Source organism: Mandrillus leucophaeus, unplaced genomic scaffold, assembly GCF_000951045.1.
Source record: "Mandrillus leucophaeus isolate KB7577 unplaced genomic scaffold, Mleu.le_1.0 Scaffold72, whole genome shotgun sequence".
Taxonomy (NCBI): Eukaryota; Metazoa; Chordata; class Mammalia; order Primates; family Cercopithecidae; genus Mandrillus; species Mandrillus leucophaeus.
Window position 1 is genome coordinate 4744381 of NW_012107808.1, and position 21804 is coordinate 4766184.

At 45.6% G+C, this 21804-nt stretch overlaps 1 protein-coding gene across 1 annotated transcript in view; it reads right to left on the reverse strand.

Moving 5' to 3' along the window:
- The window catches only part of ASAP2 (ArfGAP with SH3 domain, ankyrin repeat and PH domain 2), a 175623-nt gene that overhangs the window by 110052 nt on the left and 43767 nt on the right, over nucleotides 1–21804 (reverse strand). Inside the window, exon 3 of the mRNA XM_011965316.1 lies at nucleotides 4414–4559. Within this exon, the coding sequence (XP_011820706.1) occupies nucleotides 4414–4559 (146 nt within the window). The remainder of the gene's footprint in view (nucleotides 1–4413; nucleotides 4560–21804) is intronic.

A 21804-nucleotide genomic window follows, 5' to 3' on the forward strand; every position in this document is an offset into this window, starting at 1 on the left:
AAAAAAAAAAAAAAAAAAGATGACTGATAGGCATGTTGCTTGGTAGAGCTTTCCATTTCCTCTATCAACGTGGGTGAGGGACAACTCCTTAGCCCAGGGTCACCTCAGATCTCATGCTGCAACTCTGTTCTCTCGTCAGCACCCACTGGCCCCTGCTTTCAACAGATGCTGATCTTCATGTAGAGCAGGTTCTGCAGACCGTGAGGACATCTTTCACTAACAATCCTCTAACACTGGAGACAGAGACTACATATCTGTAACGAACCTTTCAGAAATCGGCCCTGAAATGCAGCCTTTCATTAGAGAGCCACTTCTCAGCACACAGGTGGCCCTTGGAGTCTTTCCAGCATTCTCACATCCATCTGGGAAGAGGAAAAGAACCCCTGAAACCGGGCAGACTTCATAAGCACTTTATTTTCACACATGTCACATTTCCGGAGCCGCCTGGTTTTCCCTTTCATCCTGCATCACCGCAGAGAAAATTCACAGACTTCTGCAGGTGAGAATCTCACCCATTAGTAAGAAAATCTTGCTTTATATTAAGCTGGCATTTCTCTGGAGATCTTCCAACTGCTTTATAAACATTCTTTCACGCTTCCAAGCAGGTAGGTGGTAATTGTTATTCTTTCTGGACAAGAGGTAGCACTGTGAGTCTTAGCTGGACAGAACTGAAATGTTTTTAAATGCCCGAGGGAAAGCAAAAGCAAGGCTTGGAAAATATGAGATAAGACAGATGTGACCAAAAATAGGAAGAAGAATGGTATACAAAATTCCAAAAAAGGAGACTTCTCCTATAATCCACTCCCTGTCTACCCAGCTTTGCAGGAGCCACCACTTGGCCTTCCTCTGGCTGTGCAGCTTCCACACAGGTTCTGGCCTGGAAAATCAGGCGTGGTAAGTGCTAATTTTGGCTCAAATAAGAAATTTTCTCTCTCTTTGATCTTTGCCAGGAAACAGGATCAACAATCCGACTTCCATAAAGTGCAAGCTGAAACTTGAACCCTTATGATCAGTCAAGAAGGTGATAAGAGGCTGTGGTTCCTTTAAATGTCACAATGACAACAACATGGGTTTGGAGTGTTAATACCTGGGTTTGAATCCCAACTCTGTCCCTCACTAGCTAAGGGCCCTGTAAGTGACTGTGTGCCTTAAGATGATGGTAATACAAACTATCCTGCACAGCTGTCAAGTGGAATAAATGAAACAGAGTATCCTGCATGCATAGCCCAGTGATTGCTACACCCTGGGTGCTCATCAAATCACTGCCACGGATACCTTTATTGATACCTTTACTCACTGTAGAAAGATGGACAGCAACTAGGACCTGCAGTGATGTGTGAAGTATTAAAAACTGGCAAAGTCACAGGGTGGTGAGCAATGTACCAGCTGTAACATGCAGGCCCTGCTCTGCTTTCTGCTTTTGCAGGAAATTTTATAAAGGAGAGGGAGGAATTGATTTTATTTAACTATGCGCAACTGCCTTTGTTGTTAACTGAGACAAGTTAGTTTTGTCCGGATTCCATGGTGTGGAGTGCTCCAGGTGGGCCTGCCTAGGCAAGGACTCTGAGCCTCCCAAGAGAGGTATTAGCTGTTGCTTCTTTTCTTTTCTTTTTTTTTTTTTTTTTTTTTGAGACAGGGTCTCACTCTCTGTCACCCAGATGGAGTACAGTGGCGTGATGTCAGCTCACTGCAATTTCCGCTTCCTGAGCTTAAGCAATTCTTCAGCCTCAGCCTCCCGAGTAGCAGGGACTACAAGCATGAGCCACCACACCCAGCTAAGTTTTGTGTTTTTTGTAGAAACAGGGTTTCCCCATGTTGCCCAGGCTGGTCTTGAACTCCTGGGTTCAAAGAAATCCACCCACCTTGGCCTCCCAAAGTGCTGGGATGACACATGTGAGCCACTGTGCCGGGCCAGATATTAGCTCTTCAACCATTCAGGGCCTCAGTTATCTAACCTGTGAAGTGGGAATGACACTGACTGACCTTATGGGATTGTCATAAGAATTAAATAAGCTATCCTGTATGAGAGTCACCAGCTGGCTATAATCTATCCACAGAATCAGGTATGGCATTATTCGCTCCACGTTAGAGCTGAGACAATCCAGGTCTAGCCATCAGATGAATAAAGCTAAAGGGCTAGGTGTCTGGGAGGGAGAAGCAGAACCCGGGCCTCCACCCATCTCCTACATCGTTGGCCATCGTGGGCTGGCTGCTTTCTAGGCCCCCTGCTTGGCAGCCCCGCTGGGACTTCCCTTCGCCATCATCCTCTTGGAATTCCCATCCACGGCTTGCTTTCCTGTGTTGGGTCCTGTTTCCTGACTTTCAGTTTCCTCTTTCTTGGCTTTCCCCTTCATTTTACTAAAACACATCCTTTAGGAGTTTCAGAGAAATGACACATGGGAGCCAAAGTTTTTGAGCCTTGCATGTCTGAAAATATCTTTAATTCTACTCTCATATTTGATTGGCTGGGCATAATTCCAGGCTGAGTTAGTTTCCTCACGATTTTAATGGCATTGCTCCATGCTGTAACGTTTCCAGTGCTGCTGCTGAGAAGCTCACCACCATTCTGATTCCGAATCCTCTGGGTGCTGTCTGGAAGCTTTTAAGATCTTTTGCAAGTTCGCACAGGGATGCTTAGGGTAGGTCTTTTCCCTTATTGCGCTGGGCACTTGCGAGCCTCTCAACTTGGAGACTCTTCCGTTCCATTTTTAGAGACTGTCTTTAGATTTGTTGCACTGATGACATCCTTCTCTCTTTCTAAAATACCTGCCAGTTGGATGCTGAGCCTTGAGAATTAATCCTTGTCTTGTCTTTTATCTATTTCCCACTTTTTGGTCTTTTGGATCTATTTTCTAAGAGATTTCCTCTACTCCAACCCTTCCTGTTGGATTTTTAATGTTATATTTTCTTACCTTAGTCATGTCCCTGGCCTTCTTTAATAGCAAGCTGCATCCCAGTCTTCCCGTACGTTCATTGTTCTGCTAATTCTGGTCTCCCTCATGCTGGAGGCTGCTCATCTGTACTGAAGCGTGAGGCACCAGGAGGCTCACAGGCAGCTGTGTGTGTAGGGAAAGGGCTTATCCACCCAGGTGTGGGGAGAGCAGGCAGCCAACTGACTTTTCCACCAGGAGACGCCCTCCATGGCAGCATCTATGGATCTTTACCCTGGGCACATGCAGTTTCTCCAGTTTAAAAAAAATCTCCACTCTTTCCCGACCCGGTGGGGAGACCCTATCATGCACGCCTGCCAGCGTCCAGGGCACGGGGCTGAGGCAGGGCGAGGGCTCCACTGCTGAGCAGGTGGGCCGCCACTCTAGGATAGGGATGAAGAAGGATGAGCGCAACCAAAGCCCCAAAGGATTTCAAATTCCTCCAAGTGAAAAGCTCAAGCAGAGCAACAGCTTTTTACTTTTACCATTTCCTACAGAAATGTTCATAAGTGAAGATGGGGAGAGAGCACAAGGGCCCGAGTGCTCCTGCTCTTCCCATTAGGAACTCACACGTGATGTTCCCTCATTTCTCCCCTTCTAAGGCCACTCTCACAAAATCACTGTCATCACCATCTCAAGAACGAGCTGTTTTTCACTTGTTATGAGCTTTCTAATAGAGGACATGAAAAAGATGCTGTTATTTGTGGCCTACAGAGAAAGCATTACTGAGTTCTTGACCTCCTCCATGGCCTTTAGGAGAAACTGGAGAAGACAAACAGGAAAGAAAAGCTGGGGCAATCCCAGGGTCTATTCCACCAGGGCAGGGTCCCAAACAGCCCTCTTGGGCTGCCCACTTCTTCAAAATGTTGTCCCCATCACGAGGACAGCACAGAGCTGCCAGGCACAAGAAAGGCGCGATTCACCCACAGTACCAAGCAGCAGCCACAGGCAGCAGGCACCAGTGCCGCATTCCCACGGCTGAAAACTCAGGCACTGCTCTCAGGCCAGGTTTTATTTTAGGTTCTACACTTGGGAGCACAAAAGGCCTTTAAATATTCATGGTAATTTCTGTGCTTTGATTACAGGTTACCTTGCTGTGTAAGACGGGCCTGAAACATATTTATTAAATATTATAAGCTTAAATGCCTACTATAATTACCAGAAAGAGAGTATTCTACACAGTTTAGAAACTATTAAAAATTCAAATCAGAGGCCCTTAAGAAGATGAATGCATTTACCCGTTTTGTCCCATAGCTGTGTACATTTAAATTGCAGAGCTGAATTTTAAGTCCTGCTAAAGTAAAAATTACAGTTTTAAACTTTATTCCAAATTGACCCAATGTATATAGAAAACATAACGCTTTTAGGTACCCAAGGAACTATGAAATGCATTCCTAGTACATCAAACAAGCCTTAAGTATCCTCTACTGAGCCTCTTTCCCATCTGAAGCAACCGCAGCATTTCATACACAGAGCTGCTTACCAGGTTTTTGAAAAGAGCTGTCAACTCCTTTGTAAACACTGAGAACTTCAGGAATGCGCTTCCTAAATCCGGGTCATCTCTGCATACGCAGTTGCCACCGAACTTCTCCAGAGCCTGGGTGTACTGCTCTTCATTTTCCACGTGAGCTGCAACAGAATGAGGGAGGCGCTGTGAGTCTCAGGCATGCCACCCTCACTCCCCACCAGGTTCTTCTCGGTTGTGAATAACACTGAACACATCAGCAGAAGAAAAATCTGAGAAAAATCAAGCTGCACCAGAAACAGAAATAGCTTCGTTATCCTGACAACAACCCGTGGTGCCGGCAACAGATCCCAAAGAACAAGTGTGGTGTGCAAGAGGGGAAGCCCTTGCCCACGTCCAGTGGTCCTCAGCATTACCAGATGAGATGGCCAAGGACACACAACATTTCCACCCCTCCGAGGACTCTTCCTTCACCAAATGATGGCAGAAGTCACCAGACTCAGTCCCCTCCCAGAAACTCAACCACAGATGCCCCATTCCTCTCTAGCCTGAAACCCAGGACTCTAATTCAGAGCCACACACCGCAGCTCCTTCTCCTTTTCACACAGGAACAGCAGTGGTCTTTGCAGCTTCAGTGGCTCTGCTCAGGATGCAACCTCTACCCAGGGGCCCTTCCCTCCCAAACTCCTCTGCATCCTACAGACTCATGCTTCCTCCAGGAAGCCTTCCATGACTCTGCCCTACACCCTGGGTATTTCACTGGCACCTCTCCTATCCTTGCACTCAGCATGTTATATTGAAATGGTCTGGTAAATGTGTTCCCCATACAATGGATGTGCTTAGAGTTTACAGACTAAGTTGTATTCATCTTTGACCAAGTCGTGTGCCTGAAATATTAGACAACACACATGTTGTTTGAGCAGAAAAAGCAAACCAGGTGCTACGTCTCATAGCATTTTATTATCATTTAGGCCTCAAAGTAGCACCTGAAAGAGTGAAAATCTGGACTCTGGGTCTCTGGCACAGTGGTTCTCAATCCCTACTGGCTACCAAAAGCATGCATGGATTTTCACCAAACTCTAGACACCACCATCTCAGACCTCTGATTCAGAACCGTGGGTAGGAATGGGGGAGGGGACACAGGTGATTCCGGTAAATTAACGTGGTTGAATATAATTCCCTCACTACTAGGTCAGGCACTTTCAAATGAAACCAGCCAGTCTATAAAAAAACAACTTCTATCTCCATGGCTACCTAATTTCTATTTTCATCAGTTCAATTGGAAATATAACACAACTATTGACAGGCACAACAGGGCAGCCAGACCTGCAGTGTGAACTTGGATGTGAATTCCACCAGAGACAGCCTTAGCGCTGCAGCTCCTCCACCAGGGGACAGATCCTGAGAGCCCGTCTGTAGCTCCCAAATTCCTTCTCGGGGAAATAAGACCACTGTCGGCTAATGCCAATCAATGCCCAGGCTGGGCCTGACAATGAGGGAAAACGAGGGAACATTTGTTCCTGGAGGGCAGTCCTGGACCCTCAGCCAATCCCTATGACCCATAAATGGTCTGCTCGCCCATCCTAGGGGGGAAGCACCATGTCCTTGACCTCTAGTGGCATTTGGGGGACTACAGGGCTCTAATGGGGATCCAGCAGACACAAGAGAAAACTCATTTCACTGAGTCCTTTCCCTTTTTTTAACATTCCAGAAAAGAGCCTGAGAGTTCTAGATAAATTAAATGAATTTCTGAGACCAGATTCAACAAATTCAGACAGAAACATACACATGCACATGCACACACCGGCAAACACAGCTCCTCAGGAGCCCTCGGAAGATCTAGGTTCCAGTCCTATGTCCGCCAGCAAACATCTGTATGACCTTGGTCACAGTGATGCTGGGCCTGCAGCATCAGCTACATAAAGCATAAAGACCTGCTGGGAGATGCTCTCAAGGTCAGAGGAAGAATGAAAGAATCAGGTAAAGAGACTTGGTTTACCACACTCGGCACATAACCAATAACACTAACAAAAGTTAACAGCAGCAACAGGTGTCACTTATTCAAAGCACAAACTTTACATATATTTTTTCTAAACTTCATAAGACATGTATTGTTTCTCATAACACTATTAGGAAATTAGGGCTCAAAGAGATCAAATAATTCATCTGAGGAAACACAGCCAGAAAGCGGCAGAGCTGGGATTCAAACCCAAATCTTCTGATTCCAAGGTCCACTCTCCTACTCTACTACGCGATGTTTGTTTCATCGTTAAAAAGTTTACCTTGTCGAACAAAAGTATCTAATTTTTAGGTTTTTAAAATCCAGTTTCACAGATAGATCAATAATTCCTTCTGTTTTACTCTATTTATAATTCTAGAGCGTGGTTAACAGTGAAGGCAAGGTCCTTTCAAACCACATACTATTTTTAAACTATCTCAAAATTAGTGGTCAAGACATGGGCAGTTTCAGTGGGTTCAGGAAGGGAGCTGGTGGCCACAGGCAGGCATCTGTCACTACATACTGTCTGTCCACTGGATGACAGAAACAGAAATGCAACCTCCACGCTCCTGCTTACTCCCTCGCTCGCTGCTTTCTGAGCCATGGGTCTTTCAAGAGACACCAACAGAGGGGAGCCGGGCCGTGGTGTCCTCCTTCACGGTGCTGGGCAATGAATACAAAGCACCCGGCAGGAGAGAAGCTGAAGACTCTACCCAGCCTCATGGTGTCCTTCAAACCACGAGGAGGACTGGACCCTCAGTGCTGCTCTAAGTGAACACCCAAAGGGAAGGGACTTCGCACATGGTTAATGCCTACTAGGTCGCTTGTAAGTCTTTTGTTCAGTTTAACCTGACAGCACTAAGAGTTGCCTATCATTATCCCTATTTTTTCTGAATCAAGTGCAGTTCAGAGACTCATGTCGCCTGCTCCAGACCACAGAGTTGGTAGGAGGGTCAATGCACTTTGTGGACCACACAGGCTGCCTCCAGCCCTGGGCAGGAGAGAGGAGCCGGCCTTCTCACTGGTAGTAGGCTTCACGTTCCAGCACCAAGAAATACGAAAGTACTCCTTATCATCCCTCCTTCTGGGCTCCTCAGCTGACTACCTGGTGTAGGTTAAGTTTTTTTGTTTTTAAAAAAATTATTGGCCGGACATGGTGGCTCACACCTGTAATCCCAGCACTTTGGGGGGCTGAGACAGGTGGATCACCTGAGGTCAGGAGTTTCAGACCAGCCTGGCCAACATGGTGAAACCCTGTCTCTACTAAAAATACAAAAATTAGCCAGGCATGGTGACACATGCCTGTAATGCCAGATACTCGGGAGGCTGAGGCAGGAGAATCACTTGAACCTAGAAGGTGAAGGTTGCAGTGAGCAGAGATAACACCAGCGCACTCTAGCCTGGGCAACAGAGCAAGACTCCACCTCAAACAAAACAAAACAAAATCTTGTCCCTATACATCTTCTAAATGATGCATTGATCCCCAGCAACCCCAATGTGATCAATTAGTTCTTTGGCTTGTCATCACCATCATCATCTCACGAATTTACATTTACAGCGCTTTCATCCACTACAATCAGCACTATCTTCTGATGCTCACACTGTACCAGTTTAGGTCAGTGGGAATCTTTTTGTGCTGGTCTAGTTGGGGATTTTTAGACGTATTTTTCAACCCGCAAATGAACTTGAAGCTTCCTGCTGAAGCCCATAAGCCCTGTGTCTTCCTCTAACACCTAGCATGGTGCCCACCATGACAACAGCCATCCCTCCATGAATAACATGGCACTGACTGACCCACTGCTCCGGATCACCCCAAGATGAAGATTTTCCTACTATAGAACAGAAAATCATTGAGTGCGTTTGTTTTCCTTTTGCCAAAAACAATCTTAAAACAGGAACCTAAAATAAATAGCTTGGGAATAAAGTTTCTGGAAAGATCTCAAACTGGGTCTATCAGCTTTTATTTACAGAATTGTGAAAGCTGTTCTTCTAAAAAGAGCTCACACTCTCACCTCCCCCTTGTTCAAATGTATCTTAAACTCTAATTCTCCTTAATGATCCAGATCCAATAATCACTGACCTGGGAGGGACTTTGGAAAATAAGAATCTGAGTCACAGAGACCACGCTAGGACAAGACTTCGTTTATTCTCAATTCTAAGCCATCACCTCTTTATCTCCCCCACCTCACTGCACGAAACCCACCAATCCCTGCAAAAGGATGAACTGAGAGACTCTTGCAGAGAAATCAATCATGAAGCCAGCATGCATGTGTACAAATGGAGTTTAGAGGCAATGACTAGGTTTTGTTGTGTGCTTTTTTAGTTTACTGGATTCTGTTATTTAAAAAATTGGTATCAAGGAGAAGGCCCAGTGCAAATGGTTTAAGCAAAAATTGCTGGATACAAAAATGACAAAGAATGGCTCCTTCGAGCCCCATCTATGGGCCGCACACGCAGATACGGCTCTCGACAGGTCAGTGTGGCCCACGGCACAGTGAGGAAGCCACCAACACAGCACTGCCAGAGGATGGGCGTCCCACGGCCAACTCACCTTCAACCACCTCCTCTTTCATCTCAAACATAACGTTAACTCACTATTTCCAGCCCTGCAACAGGGATGTGACAGTATGCTGGGGTGAGATACAAGGACACATATGCTCATGGCTGGTATGAATGCCTGGGGAAAGATATGTCAATCCATGCACTGATCACTTACAACGCATCAGGCAATGGGCTAGGTGCTGAGGACTCAGATGGCAAGGAGATATTGAAATCGGGCTCCAAGGACAGGTAAGACTTATCGAGTAGAGAAGCAGCAGATCACAGAAACAGGCATTAGCCCCAGGGGAACACCAGGGCGTCCTATGTGTTCCCACTGTTAATACTTTCTCTGGTTTTTTGCTTTGTTTTGTTTTTGAGACAGAATCTCGCTCTGTTGCCCAGGCTGGAGTGTAGTGGTATAATCTCGGCTCAATGTAACCTCCACCTCCCGGGTTCAAGTGATTCTCCTGCCTCAGCCTCCCAAGTAGCTGACACTACAGTCACGCACCACCGTGCCCAGCTAATTTTTGTATTTTTAGTAGAGACAGGGTTTCACTATATTGGCCAGGCTGGTCTGGAACTCCTGACCTCGTGATCTGCCCGCCTCAGCCTCCCAAAGTGCTGGGATTACAGGCACGAGCCACCGCACCTGGCCTACTTTCCCTGTTTTAAAGCCCCTGTCTGCATCCAGCTCTCAACTCTCAAAATCGCCACAGGTAACACAGGTCTCATTGTCCCCACCTCCTCAGGGCTCCTATACTCACTGCTGAGTCCTTTCATTCCATAGATCCTGAAAAGTGACCTAGTCTAAACATGGAAACCAAAGCTCAGAGAGGGTGATGACTTGCTCAAGGTCACAGTGAGTTTGCAGCAGAGCTGGAACAAGAATTCGGGTTTCCTGACTCTGAGTCCAATGCTCTTCCTCCCACAGCAAAAATCGTTTCTTCATTTGCTCATGACATTGTCACTATCTTCAGCTCTTAGCTCTTATCTAGCCTAAGAGCTGAAGATAGTGACAATGTACAACCTTCCAGTCAAGTGCATGTACCGTTAACCCGAACACCAAGTGCTGTAACCAGCATAACAGAAAGAAGGCAGGGTGCACCAGCCTCATGGCTTCCCAGTCCCCGCCTCCATGCTGACCCAACAAAGACCCTCCAAACCCCTGCTCCAGGCCAGACCGCAGGCTACTTGGGAGTCAGGCGGAGGAAAAATCACCTGCTGACACCCCACATTCCAACCTTCCATGCAGACAGCTTGGTGAAGGGAGCGTTTAAGGAGAGACATATGTTCTCTACGGCAGCAGCTTGGTGGAGACACTCCTTAGATGGATGACACGACGATTAATCCTCAAATGTGTATCACGACATGAATGTTGTGATGTTATGCACAACTCTGCATAGCGGGGACCATTTCCTCCGGCTGTCGGCTGTGCATGCCACCTGTTTCCAACCTCACTTGTGGCGCGCGATCTCACGGGAATGCAATTTCTTCAAATCAAAGATCATCCCTGTTTCTCAACAGGGTCTCTACCTGGTGGACATCCCGCGAGAGAGGGCCATTTTCAGAACTTTATTTCTAGAATCATCCCAACTAAATGGCTGAAAACACATTTTCATTTCCAGTTTGCTAATGTGTATCATTCCGGATAATCCCACTTCCAGAAATCTATCCTAAGGAAATAATCTAGGTGATCAGAGATGTGTGTACAGAACATTTATAAAGAGTGAAAATTTAAAATGTGCTAAGTTCCAACAATATGAAAATGGTTAAATTAACAGTATTTCTACAAAATGGAATATTATGTTGGCTTTTAACATCATGATACAGGAATATGGTAGGAGCAGAACGACAAGTTTAAAAAAAGGCAGGACACAAAATTAGATATTTAGTCTCAATTTTGCAAAAAAGTAAAACATAAAGAGGAGGTTGAAAAGATAATACATCAAAATTATAACAGTGGTAGGAAAAACTGAACACTTGCTAGCAGTCAATAACCTGTTATATGCAAGGCGTTATATGCTAGGCCCCAGGCCAAGTGCTTTCTAGATGTTATTTTATTCTCCTCTGAGTGGACGAGGAAACAGACTGTGGAGTGTGAACCCGCCCAGGGTCATGCAACTTCTAAGAGGCAGAGCCTCGTTCCAAGTCAGGGGTGGGCCTCAGACCCAGCGCTCACCTGAGCCTCTGCTGGTTATAAAGATACTGAGATTCCATCAGGGTCAAGGGTCAAGACTTGGTTGGTTTAGTGCTTTTCTGAACTTTCTAAATTTTCTAAACTAAGCTTAGCTTATCTTTATAATAACAATGTAAAGAATAAATAAAAACTTAAAAAGAAATCTGAAGCATCAGCTCTAACTGCCAGATTGTTTCAGTGCTCTGTGACTGTGCCTATTAAGAACATCAGGCCGGGTGCAGCGGCTCACGCCTATAATCCCAGCACTTTGGGAGGCCAAGGTGGGCATATCTCTTGAGGTCAGGAGTTTGAGACCAGCCTGGCCAACAGGGCAAAACCCAATCTTTACTAAAAATACTAAAATTAGCCAGGAGTGGTGGCAGGTGTCTGTAATTCCAGCTCCTCAGGAGGCTGAGGCACCAGAATCACTTCAACCCAGGAGGCAGAGATTGCAGTGAGCCAAGATCGTGCCACTGTGCACTCCAGCCCGGGTGACAGAGCGAGACTCCATCTCAAAAGAAAATAAATAAACAAATAAATAACTAAATAAATAACGTTAGAATCTGTCTTTCTCTCCCAAAGCTTTCCCTGGACAAGGTAACATGAGGGAGACAGCCTTTGGAACTGATATACCTGTATCATCTTTGACGAGACAGAAGTAGCCACAATCAGAAGGGGTTGAACAAGAATGTCCTCCCTGTTCATAACCCCTGCGAGCTCCCGCGCAGGCTGAGCAACTGGAAAGGATGCCTCTCACGGGCTTCTTCCTGCCACTTCCTCTGCCTTCTCCAACACCCCAGGCTTCTTCCACTTTCAAAACCCATTTCCATCATCTTTCCTAGGAAGTCCCTTGGAATGTGATTCCTTGAGAAACCGCCAGTCTTTGTGGATAGTACCCCAGGATGTATCTAGTCTGGTTGTGTTCAGCACAGGCAGCTAGCAATGGAGTTCACTAATAAGGCCAAGGTGTGGGCTATTCAAACACAAAACCTGTTGTCCATGATCACCCCATCCTCTTTCATCCTGCCTTATATTAATGACCCCATCCTTCCAATGACAGCTCAAAGTCTGCGTGAATAACTAAATGTCACCTCAGTTACCTCCCTGTGAAGCTTCTACTGCTTGTAGGAATACACTTGGAAAGCAGGTAAGAGGGGTGAAGAGTGGCGACTGGGCCACTGCATTTATATTTTTTGAGACGGAGTCTTGCTCTGTCGCCCAGGCTGGATGGAGTGCAGTGGTGGGATCTCAGCTCACTACAAGCTCTGCCTCCCAGGTTCACGCCATTCTCCTGCCTCAGCCTCCCAAGTAGCTGGGACTACAGGCACCCGCCACCATGCCCGGCTAATTTTTTGTATTTGTAGTAGAGACGGGGTTTCACCGTGTTAACCAGGATGGTCTCGATCTCCTGACCTTGTGATCTGTCCGCCTCAGCCTTCCAAAGTGCTGGGATTACAGGCGTGAGCCACCGCGCCCGGCCTGCATATTTTTTTTTTTATGTTGATGCTTTCTGTCCCTTTAGGCTTTAGAGTACAGAATATACCAACATTTACTTTTACTCATTCACTGTGTGCTTCCATTATGGGTCAAGAATATTTCTGGTTACTAAAAAATAAAATCCAATCACGCTGAAACTCTATTATGCAGCAAGCACTAATGAACACAAAGATTCATCATGCAGAGCTCCTGCCCTCAAGAAGCAAGCATCCAATAAGGGAGAAAGACTCAGCCAATCAGTTCAGTGCAGTGACATAAAGGCAAGAAACAGAATGAGCTTTGGGGAATTCAAGGTGCTTGGTGTGGCCAGAGCACGGAGAAGGGCTGGAGTGTCAGACAGGGGCCAGAAATGAGGAACTTCATCCCAGGTAATGGAGAGCAGCCAAAAGGCTTCTAAGAGATCTGCATTCAAGAAAGATAATAAACCTTGGTACTTGCCAACACACAACTTAGCAAGACAAAGATAAACATGCGAAAACAATTCACTGTTATGTAAATTACACGAGGTGGAAACACAGCACTCTACGGGAAAGGAGTACATTTTCTGGGGGCTGGTAACAGAAAAGGCTTCTTGGAGCAGACGACGTTTAAAGGAATTTGCTCATTGAAAATGTAGTATGACGTGAGACTAAAACTGAGCTACCAGCTGCTTGACTCACTCTCCTTAACCAGAGAGCTGCTTCCATCCTAGGGGTGCTTGAAGGGGGCTGGAGGTGGTGGGGAGCGGGTCTCACTGAAAAACTGGCAGGGCTTTCCTTTAGCCTGGAGACAGGCTACCCCAAGGTGTTTGGGTTCAAAGCCAAGAGGTGAATTCAACATTTGTTGAATGGGGAGTACAAGCTGTTAGAAATTTTACTCCCAATTGTATTCACACCCTTTAATGGAGGAAGAGTTCATGTTGGCAAAGCAATCTGATTCGCTACATTACAGAATGTGCATTTAGCCAGGGTAAGCAGATTTCAGCCCTTAATTTTTGCCATATTATACCCCATGACTTACGTGCTCACCACAGTGATGACTTAAGAACACACCGCTGCCCCCACCCAACTCCATGGAGGGCACAGCCTCTAGGAAGGAAGCTGACTCCTGTGGTTCCATGAGATCCCGGGGTCTCACCCTCAGGGACAAGCAGCCCTTGGAAAGTGCAAGGTCTCTAAGGCCTCAGACAGTAGCTACCATGAACACTGTGGAGATGACATATGTGTAAAACTAATCTTTCATCCTTACAACTCTGCAGGATTTTACAGATGAGGAAACAGATGAAGTCATCGTGTTGATGTGGTAGAAGATTTAAGCTCAAGGTCTGAGCTTTTTCGTTTGGTGTGTTGGGTTTGTGGACAGGTTTATGCGGGTATGTGAATCCCAAACAGTGTAGGCAAAATTATGTAAAGGTACCTTTTCCTGGAGGGATCATCCAAAACAGCCTTCTTATTTTTACAGATGTCTATGATAACCAAAAGATTAAAGAACCACTGATGAAACCACAGCCCCATGTCTCACAGATGCATGTGGCCACCGGCTTGGCCCACAGACTGGCTGACTATAAACACCGGCCAAATTAAATAGCAGATACCTCTGAACCGAAGTATGATTCATGCCAACACTGGGACGTCAGTTAAGTCACAGACCTCTGCGTTCCTTCAGAGGTACCTTCCTTCCATGACTAATGCAGTGGTCACTTTGGACAGGATTCCACAAGTCATCATCTAAATTCCAATCATTGTTGTTAGCCAGCAGCGGGGAGACGGCTGGACTCCAGAGCCTCACAACTGGAAGACATCTCCAGGGCCTTCAAGCCTACGTCCTCACCTCCCTCTACAACTTCCCCAGAGACAGGGGCCGTGCACCCGCTGCAGGAACCTTCCAACCACCAGCTCGCCACTCAGGCTGCTGACCCAGTTATCCTCCCCTTCATATCTGAGTCAAGGCTTGCTCTTGTGAAAGCCTCCTCTAGAGAGGAACAAATACTACGTCTACCTTCCTCAGCCCAGAGACAGCCCTTCACGTACGCCCTCTCTCACCCCTTCCGAAACTAAGAGCCCCACGTCCTTCAGATACCCATCCTACAAGGAGATTTCTCCATCTCTAAGATTTTCAGGTTCTTCTTTATATGCTGCTCTTACAACTAAATAATGAAACAACAACCTTCTTTATAAGCACCAAAGACTTCACTGAGGTCACGTGTGGCTCGCCTTTGGGACATGTGCCACGTACTGGCTCACACTGATCTTGTAATCAACCAAAACCACCTGGAATTTTTCAGAAGGACTACGACGGCTCAGTCAGGTGGCACGTAGGGTGCTCCCCACGTGCATGGAATTCACATAAAGTTTTTGTTTAGCTTTATAATAGAAATATTCTAACAAATACCTCATGAGTATTTATTACCACTATGCTTCTACCTTCAAGTTGGTGAGTATCAATATTCTTTATCATCATTTATCATCTATTTCTTTTTAAACACACACAGTGTACGTAAATTTTGTATCCTGAATTTTATTGCTGAAGATTTCATCATAAGCATTTCTCTTCCTGTTGCTATATAAACATAATTCCAGCAAGCAGCTAAATCCTAATTCAGCTTTATATAGGAGGCATTCAATTTCTCACTTTGATAAGCAGTGCAACAAGACAGGGAACATCTTTGTGCATGGATCTCCTTCCACAAAAAGATTTTTATTTTTCTTGATGTGCACCACCAAACTGCTTTCCAAAAACTCTGCGTGCATGTTTTCAGTGCCGCAACAATGGAGCACAGTACTAGTTACTGTGAGCTGGCCAAACAGTAAGGATTATTCTGATCTTGTTATTTTCTCATGTAACAGGCAGAAATCAGATACAGTATACATATTTTTTTAAATATTTTTTTCTTTTTCAAAAAAATAACCTTTTCCTTTTTTCTGTTTTGGAGACAGGGTCTCACTCTGTCACCCAGGATGAAGTGCAGTGGTGCAATTTCAGCTCACTGCAGCCTCAACCTCCCAGGTTCATGTAATCTTCCTGCCTCAGCCTCCCAAATAGCTGGGATTACAGGCATACACCACCATGCCCAGCTAATTTTTGTATTTTTTTGTAGAGACAGGGTTTCACCATGTTGCCTAGGCTGGTCTTGAACTCCTGAGCTCAAGCGAACCATCTGACTCAGTTTCCCAAAGTGCTAGGACTACAGGCATGAGTCACCGTGCCCAGCCAGTATCTTCTTATTGCACAGTGAAACTTCATTTCCTCAACTATTATCTTTGTTCTGAACTGCCTTGTTCTAATTGATAATATCTACAGTAGAAATAGTCTTCCGTATGCATTTGAAGTATACTTTCATATCACATTCTAACACTGCAAACAACAGGCAGGAACACACACACAAAGTTGTTGTGTTCTCATTTTCTTTTGTAGGTCGGAGATGGTAAGGCTTTGAGGGAAAATCAGCATTTCTTTCTTTGTACTTTCAAGAATGGGATAATCTTCTAGGATATTCTGATTGAGGGTAGGAATATCACTCTCAATAAGAATGTTCTAACAAGTCCTTATGACAGAGTAATTCTAGAGAAGTGAAAATGAAAATCTTTTGTTGCTTCCTTCTTGATAGAGATGAATTTTTCCACCCACTGATATGTCAAACAGCTGAAAAATGTTAGCTTCAACTTCCTGGGGTGTGGAGGGAACACCTTTGGGCTGAGCCAGAGCTTGGGAAATTTTAGACAAGAGTTTTAAAAATAAATACGAACTTTTTTTTAAGAGGTCAGATAGCAATCAATCACTGAGTGGCAAAGAGTTTCTCATAAATCATTATGACAACTGCTTTTGCAAACCTGAGCTAAGACTCTCCAGAAATACAGCTGGCTGGGTTGCCATCATTGCGAAGACGGGGAGCAAACATAACACACCGGCTATTGTGGAAGAAGACTACTGTTTTGCTACATGTGGGACATGCGGATACCCTTTTGGCCCAGTCCAGTGTTTAAAGTGGGGATGGGGGGTTCTAAGGTAGGATTCTCAAAGCCCAGCGCTGTCACCTGGGAGCTTTTTCAATTAGCAAATACTCAGGCTCCATCCCTGACCTGCTGAACCAGAAACTCAATCTCTGTTTTAACAAGACCCCAGGGGGATTCTGATACTCTCTCAAGTTTATAACCACTGCTCTAATGCAGAGATTCAGAAACTTCTTCCTAGAAAGTCAGAGAGTAAATATTTAAGCAGGGCGCTAACCCCATCATGAGGGCCCCGCTCTCATGCCCTCATCTAAAGCTAATTACTTCCCAAAGGCCCCACCTCCAGACACCATCACACTGCGGGCTGTTGAGGCAATACTGAGGTTATTGTGTAGGTAACGATGGTAAGATACTATTCTTAGCTTTCAGGCTGTGAAAACACAGGTGTCTGGCCACAGTTTTCCAACCTCCATTTTAAGGCATCTTAAATTTCCTTCTACATAAATCCATATAAATCCTCAAAGAAGAGAATACAGGGCCTGTCATAACACACACTGCTTATATCTAAAATTGTAAGTTCACCTCTCCTACACTAAGAAAGCAGTGTAAGAACATACCTCAGGAACCTGATAATGTATAAACACTAAGTATTTACTGGGCCCCTATTATCTGCCCACGACCATGGCAGCCACTGCAAGAAACACACACAGGAGGTATATCGCAGCTGTCACACTTACCACGTGTATGTCCAGAACCATGCATGGGAATTTTTCATGTTATCTCACTTAATCTTCACCAGCAATCCTATGACCCATTAAATTCCCATTTTACACATGAGCAAATTGAGGCTCAGAAAGGTAAAATAATCGTCCTAATGTCACAGGCTTTTTCAGTGGCATTGCTAGCTTTTAATCAAGGGTTCTTGGATTATAATATCTATGTCTTCTCTATCCTAAATGACACCGACACCGTCTCCCAGAATTGGTCTTTCACCTTAAGGGCTTCTAATTAACCGAGCAAAGATCAACAGATACAAAACTACTAGAGAACAATCGGGAGCAATACTTAAAGTGTTAACAGTGCCTGCATGTTAGGTACCCTTTAATTTGTAGCTGAACGAAACAGTGGAAACTGATTCAACCTCCAAATCCTAAGAATTCAGGAGAGGTGTGGTAGAGAGAATAACATCTCCTCCACCACCAGATGCCCACCTCCTAATCCCTAGAACTTGTGAGTATGTTATGCTACTTGGCAAAGAGGAATTGAAATTGTAGATGGAATCAAGTTGCTAATCAGCTGAACATGAGATAGGGAGATTATCTGGATTATCTGGGTGAGGCCAATGTCATCACAAGGGTCCTTACATGTAGAAGAGGGAGGCAGAAGAGTCACTGTTTGCTATGGGACTAAATTGCGTCCCTTCCCCCAAATTCATATATTAAATCCCTAATCCCCAAGGTAATGGTGTTTGGAGATGGGGCCATTGGGAAGCATAATAATTAGGTTTAGATGAGGTCAAGTGGGTGAGGCCCTCCTGACGGCATTAGGGTCCTTACAAGAGGAGAAAGTGGACAGCTTGCTTTCTCTCGCTACCATGTGAGGGTACAGGGAGAAGGCATCCGTCTGCAAACCAGGAAGGAGAGGAGAGCCCTCACCAGAACCCAACCACACTGGCACCCTGATCGTGGACTTCCCAGCCCCCGGGCCTGTGAGAAAATAAATTTCTGTTGTTTAACCCACCAGTCTATGGTATTTTGTTAGAGCAGCCCGAGCCAACTAAGTGTCAGAGCAATGCAGTGTGAGAAAGACATCCCTGGCCATGACCAGCTTTGAAGATGGAAGGGAGCTGTGAGCTAAGGAATGCAGGTGGCCTGTAGGAGCAGGAAAAGGAAACTGATTTCCCCTAGAGCCTCAGGGAAGGAGCCCTGTTGACACCTTCACTTTAGCCCAGTGAGACCCCTGTTGGGTTTCCCATGGCAGAACTGCAAGGTAACTTTGTGACATTTTAAGCCAACTCATTTTATGGTAATTTGTTACAACAGCATACCATTTCTTAGCGACTCACTGAAGTCTTCGAGATGTCACTTGTGTGACAGACACACTAAAGGCATGGTGGCTTTGAAACAGAGAGGGCCACTCATTGCACACAACCCTGACACAGCAGTAAGACCATGAGGGTCTGAGCTCCAGCTGCACAGACACCTCGGGTTTTAGGACTTAGGACTTTTCAGGACTTAGACTCATGACCTTAGAATAACTCAATAACTATTACAGGGAGGCTGAGCCTGGTAGATCACTTGAGGTCAGAAGTTTGAGATCAGCCTAGCCAGCATGGTGAAACCCCAACTCCATTAAAATTACAAAAATTAGCCAGGTGCGGTGGCAGATGCCTGTAATCCCAGCTACTCGGGAGGCTGAGGCAGGAGAATCACTTGAACCCAGGAGGTAGAGGCTGCAGTGAGCCGAGGTCGCGCCACTGCACTCCAGCTTGGGCAACAGAGAGAAGCGCCATCTCAAAAACACACACACACACACAAAAAGAATCTATTACAAGACAGTCAAAGAGGGTTATGCTGAAGTCAAAGATGGCTAAGTCTTGATGAAGATGGGTGGGGAGGCAAGGGCAGGTCCCCTCCAGCTGACTGGGATGGGGGACCCCGTTTGCAGACCGGGTGGAGCTGTGAAAAGACACAGAAGTACAGCTGGCGCACACTCAGGAAGCAGTGACAGGCCAGCGGCCTGCAATGAGGGACACTGGGGCAGAGATGGGTCAAACGGGGCCAATCTGTGACAAATTAGGAAAGCAGGTGGAGGAAATCCTGGTCCCAAAGAAGTTAAGAAACATGAGACAAGAAAGGGAATATGGCAGTATGAAGCATAAGTGCTAATTTATTCTCACTGTTCTTTCTATCATACGTAAAATGAGTGCTCTTCCTACACAGGAATTGCCTTGGGTCTTTATTCTCATGATCAAAACACTACAGGGACTTCTCCTTTGGAACCAGCTGCCTTCAGAGCCCATGTCTGTGTAGTTACAGGGCACCTAAGCCAACTGTGGTCGCCGGCACTCAGTCCGTTCTTGAATATGCCTGACTTATTTCTGACATCTAGTTCTAAAAAAATTTAATCTATCCTTAGACTTCTCTGCTAAATATATGCAAAAGAACGTGCTACTAAAAGCAGTTCTAAAGAGTTCCAAAGACACTGTGAACAATGTCAGCAACATGACAGGAGAAAGTATCTTGTTTCCTCAGGTGACTTCTTCGCAGTAGACAACGCTTGTTCTGAAATAAAGATTTCAGGATCAGGCTCTGGTTTTAGGACTTAGGACTTTTCAGGACTCAGACTCATGACCTTAGAATAACTCAAACTTGGCATGACATAATAGATGGCTAAAGGATGACAAAAATAGGAGACCCCCTCCAAGGTCACACACCAGGCTGTTATGTGCAGGGCCTCGGAAAGGACATGAGCCCAAGGAGCTACGTTAAAATCCCAGCCCTGTCACTGTAGAGCTTTGTGACTTTGAACAAACTCAACTTTCTTGGATGTCAGTGTTCTTTCATAAAGTGGCAAATGCTATTTTAAGCAAACAGCAAAGCATGAGCAGAGGGAAGAAGGCACAAAATGTGGCTCGCTGGGGAAAACTGCAAGTGATTTCAAAGAAGGGCACAGAGAAGTCCAGCTGGGGAGGGTCGGGACAGGTGGCCTGAGTCCAGACAATGCACTGGAGCTTGGAACTCATCTGGTGTTCTGCAGCATTTACTCACCTGAGGCTCACAGTGGGGTCATCAGGGGAGGCAGGACAGTTTCATAGACAAATGAATGGGGAAAGGATTAAGGCCGATAACCACTCACAATCCACATTACTAGCACATTAAAATCTTTGCATGGTTCTGTAGTAAGAGAACCATCTTTATCCCAATTGCTTTAAAATCCTAAAGCCCACAAGAGGCCTTCCTTCTCTCTCCCATGCTCTGGAACTGACTTCCACCAACTTCAAAGAGGGTGACGAAAAAACGCTGTAGAGTTTTAGGCAGAGAAGTAACACCAGTGGGGCTGCATTTTAGGAAACAACGCTGGGGGGTGGGCAGAAATAGGAATGAGGTTTGTGGTACACGCTCAGTAATATGGGTCAGCAAGGCAAATGACACAGAGGTGCTGTTAAACTCCTGCAGGCCAGCTTCCTGACACTGGGGCACTAACGCCTTCTCCCTTCAAATGCAGGTCTGTTTAAAAGCTGCACCGCTAGCCGCTGGGCCAGCCTTGGGAGTCACACAAGTCCCTCCTCCAGACTAGCAGCAGCTACACAGCCAGTGTTTGCACAAGAAGCAGATTATTTCATTTTTATTTCTGATAAGGGCAGCCTTTTCAACATATGACTATAAAATCATTTTTGAGTCTGACCAGAATATCAAATATCCCTCAAGTTATAAACTCAGAAAGTCCAAGTGAACGCAGTACAAAAAAAAAAAAAAAAAAAAAATCTTCCTAGATACTTTTCGAAATCTGGTGCTTGTCAATGAAACTGGGCGTACCATTTCTTAGCGACTCACTGAAGTCTTCAAGATGTCACTCGTGTGACAGACACACTGAAGGCATGGGGGCTTTGAAACTGAGAGGGCCACTCACTGCACACAACCCTGACACAGCAGTAAGACCATGAGGGTCTGAGCTCCAGCTGCACAGACACTTGGGGAACACCCTGAACTCTCTGATCTGCAGGTTCCTCATTTGTATAAAGAGAATCAGTTGTTGACAAGATTAGCACAATGTACAGAAAGCACAAGATACATAGTAAGTGTTCAAAAAAATCAAAACTATCATTATTGCTCCCTGCCCCACACTTAACCCAGGCAAAAAAGCTAGAGGCAGATGGCCACTTTCTGTATCAGTTTTAGAAAAGGCCTGTCAATTTTCCCTGCTCTAATTGTGACTGGGGTTGGGGTGAATCTTCAGATCAGTTTGGGGAGGCCTGACACTAACAGTGGTGACTCTTCTAACCCATGTGCATCACATATTTCTCATGCAGGTCTTCCTTCTTTTTGGTCAGCAGCGTTTTGTAGTTGTTGATGTAGGATTCCCGTGCATCTTCTGTTAAATTCGTTCCTAAATACACTTGGCAATGCTCGACTGTAACATCATCCTGCACTTGGGATTTCCTGCTAGATTCTTCCCGATTGTGGCTGGCACAGCTCTCATGGGGGGAGAGTCAAGAGCAGCAACTAGAGCTTGTGCCCGCCCTATTGTAACTGTGGGGGGAGGGG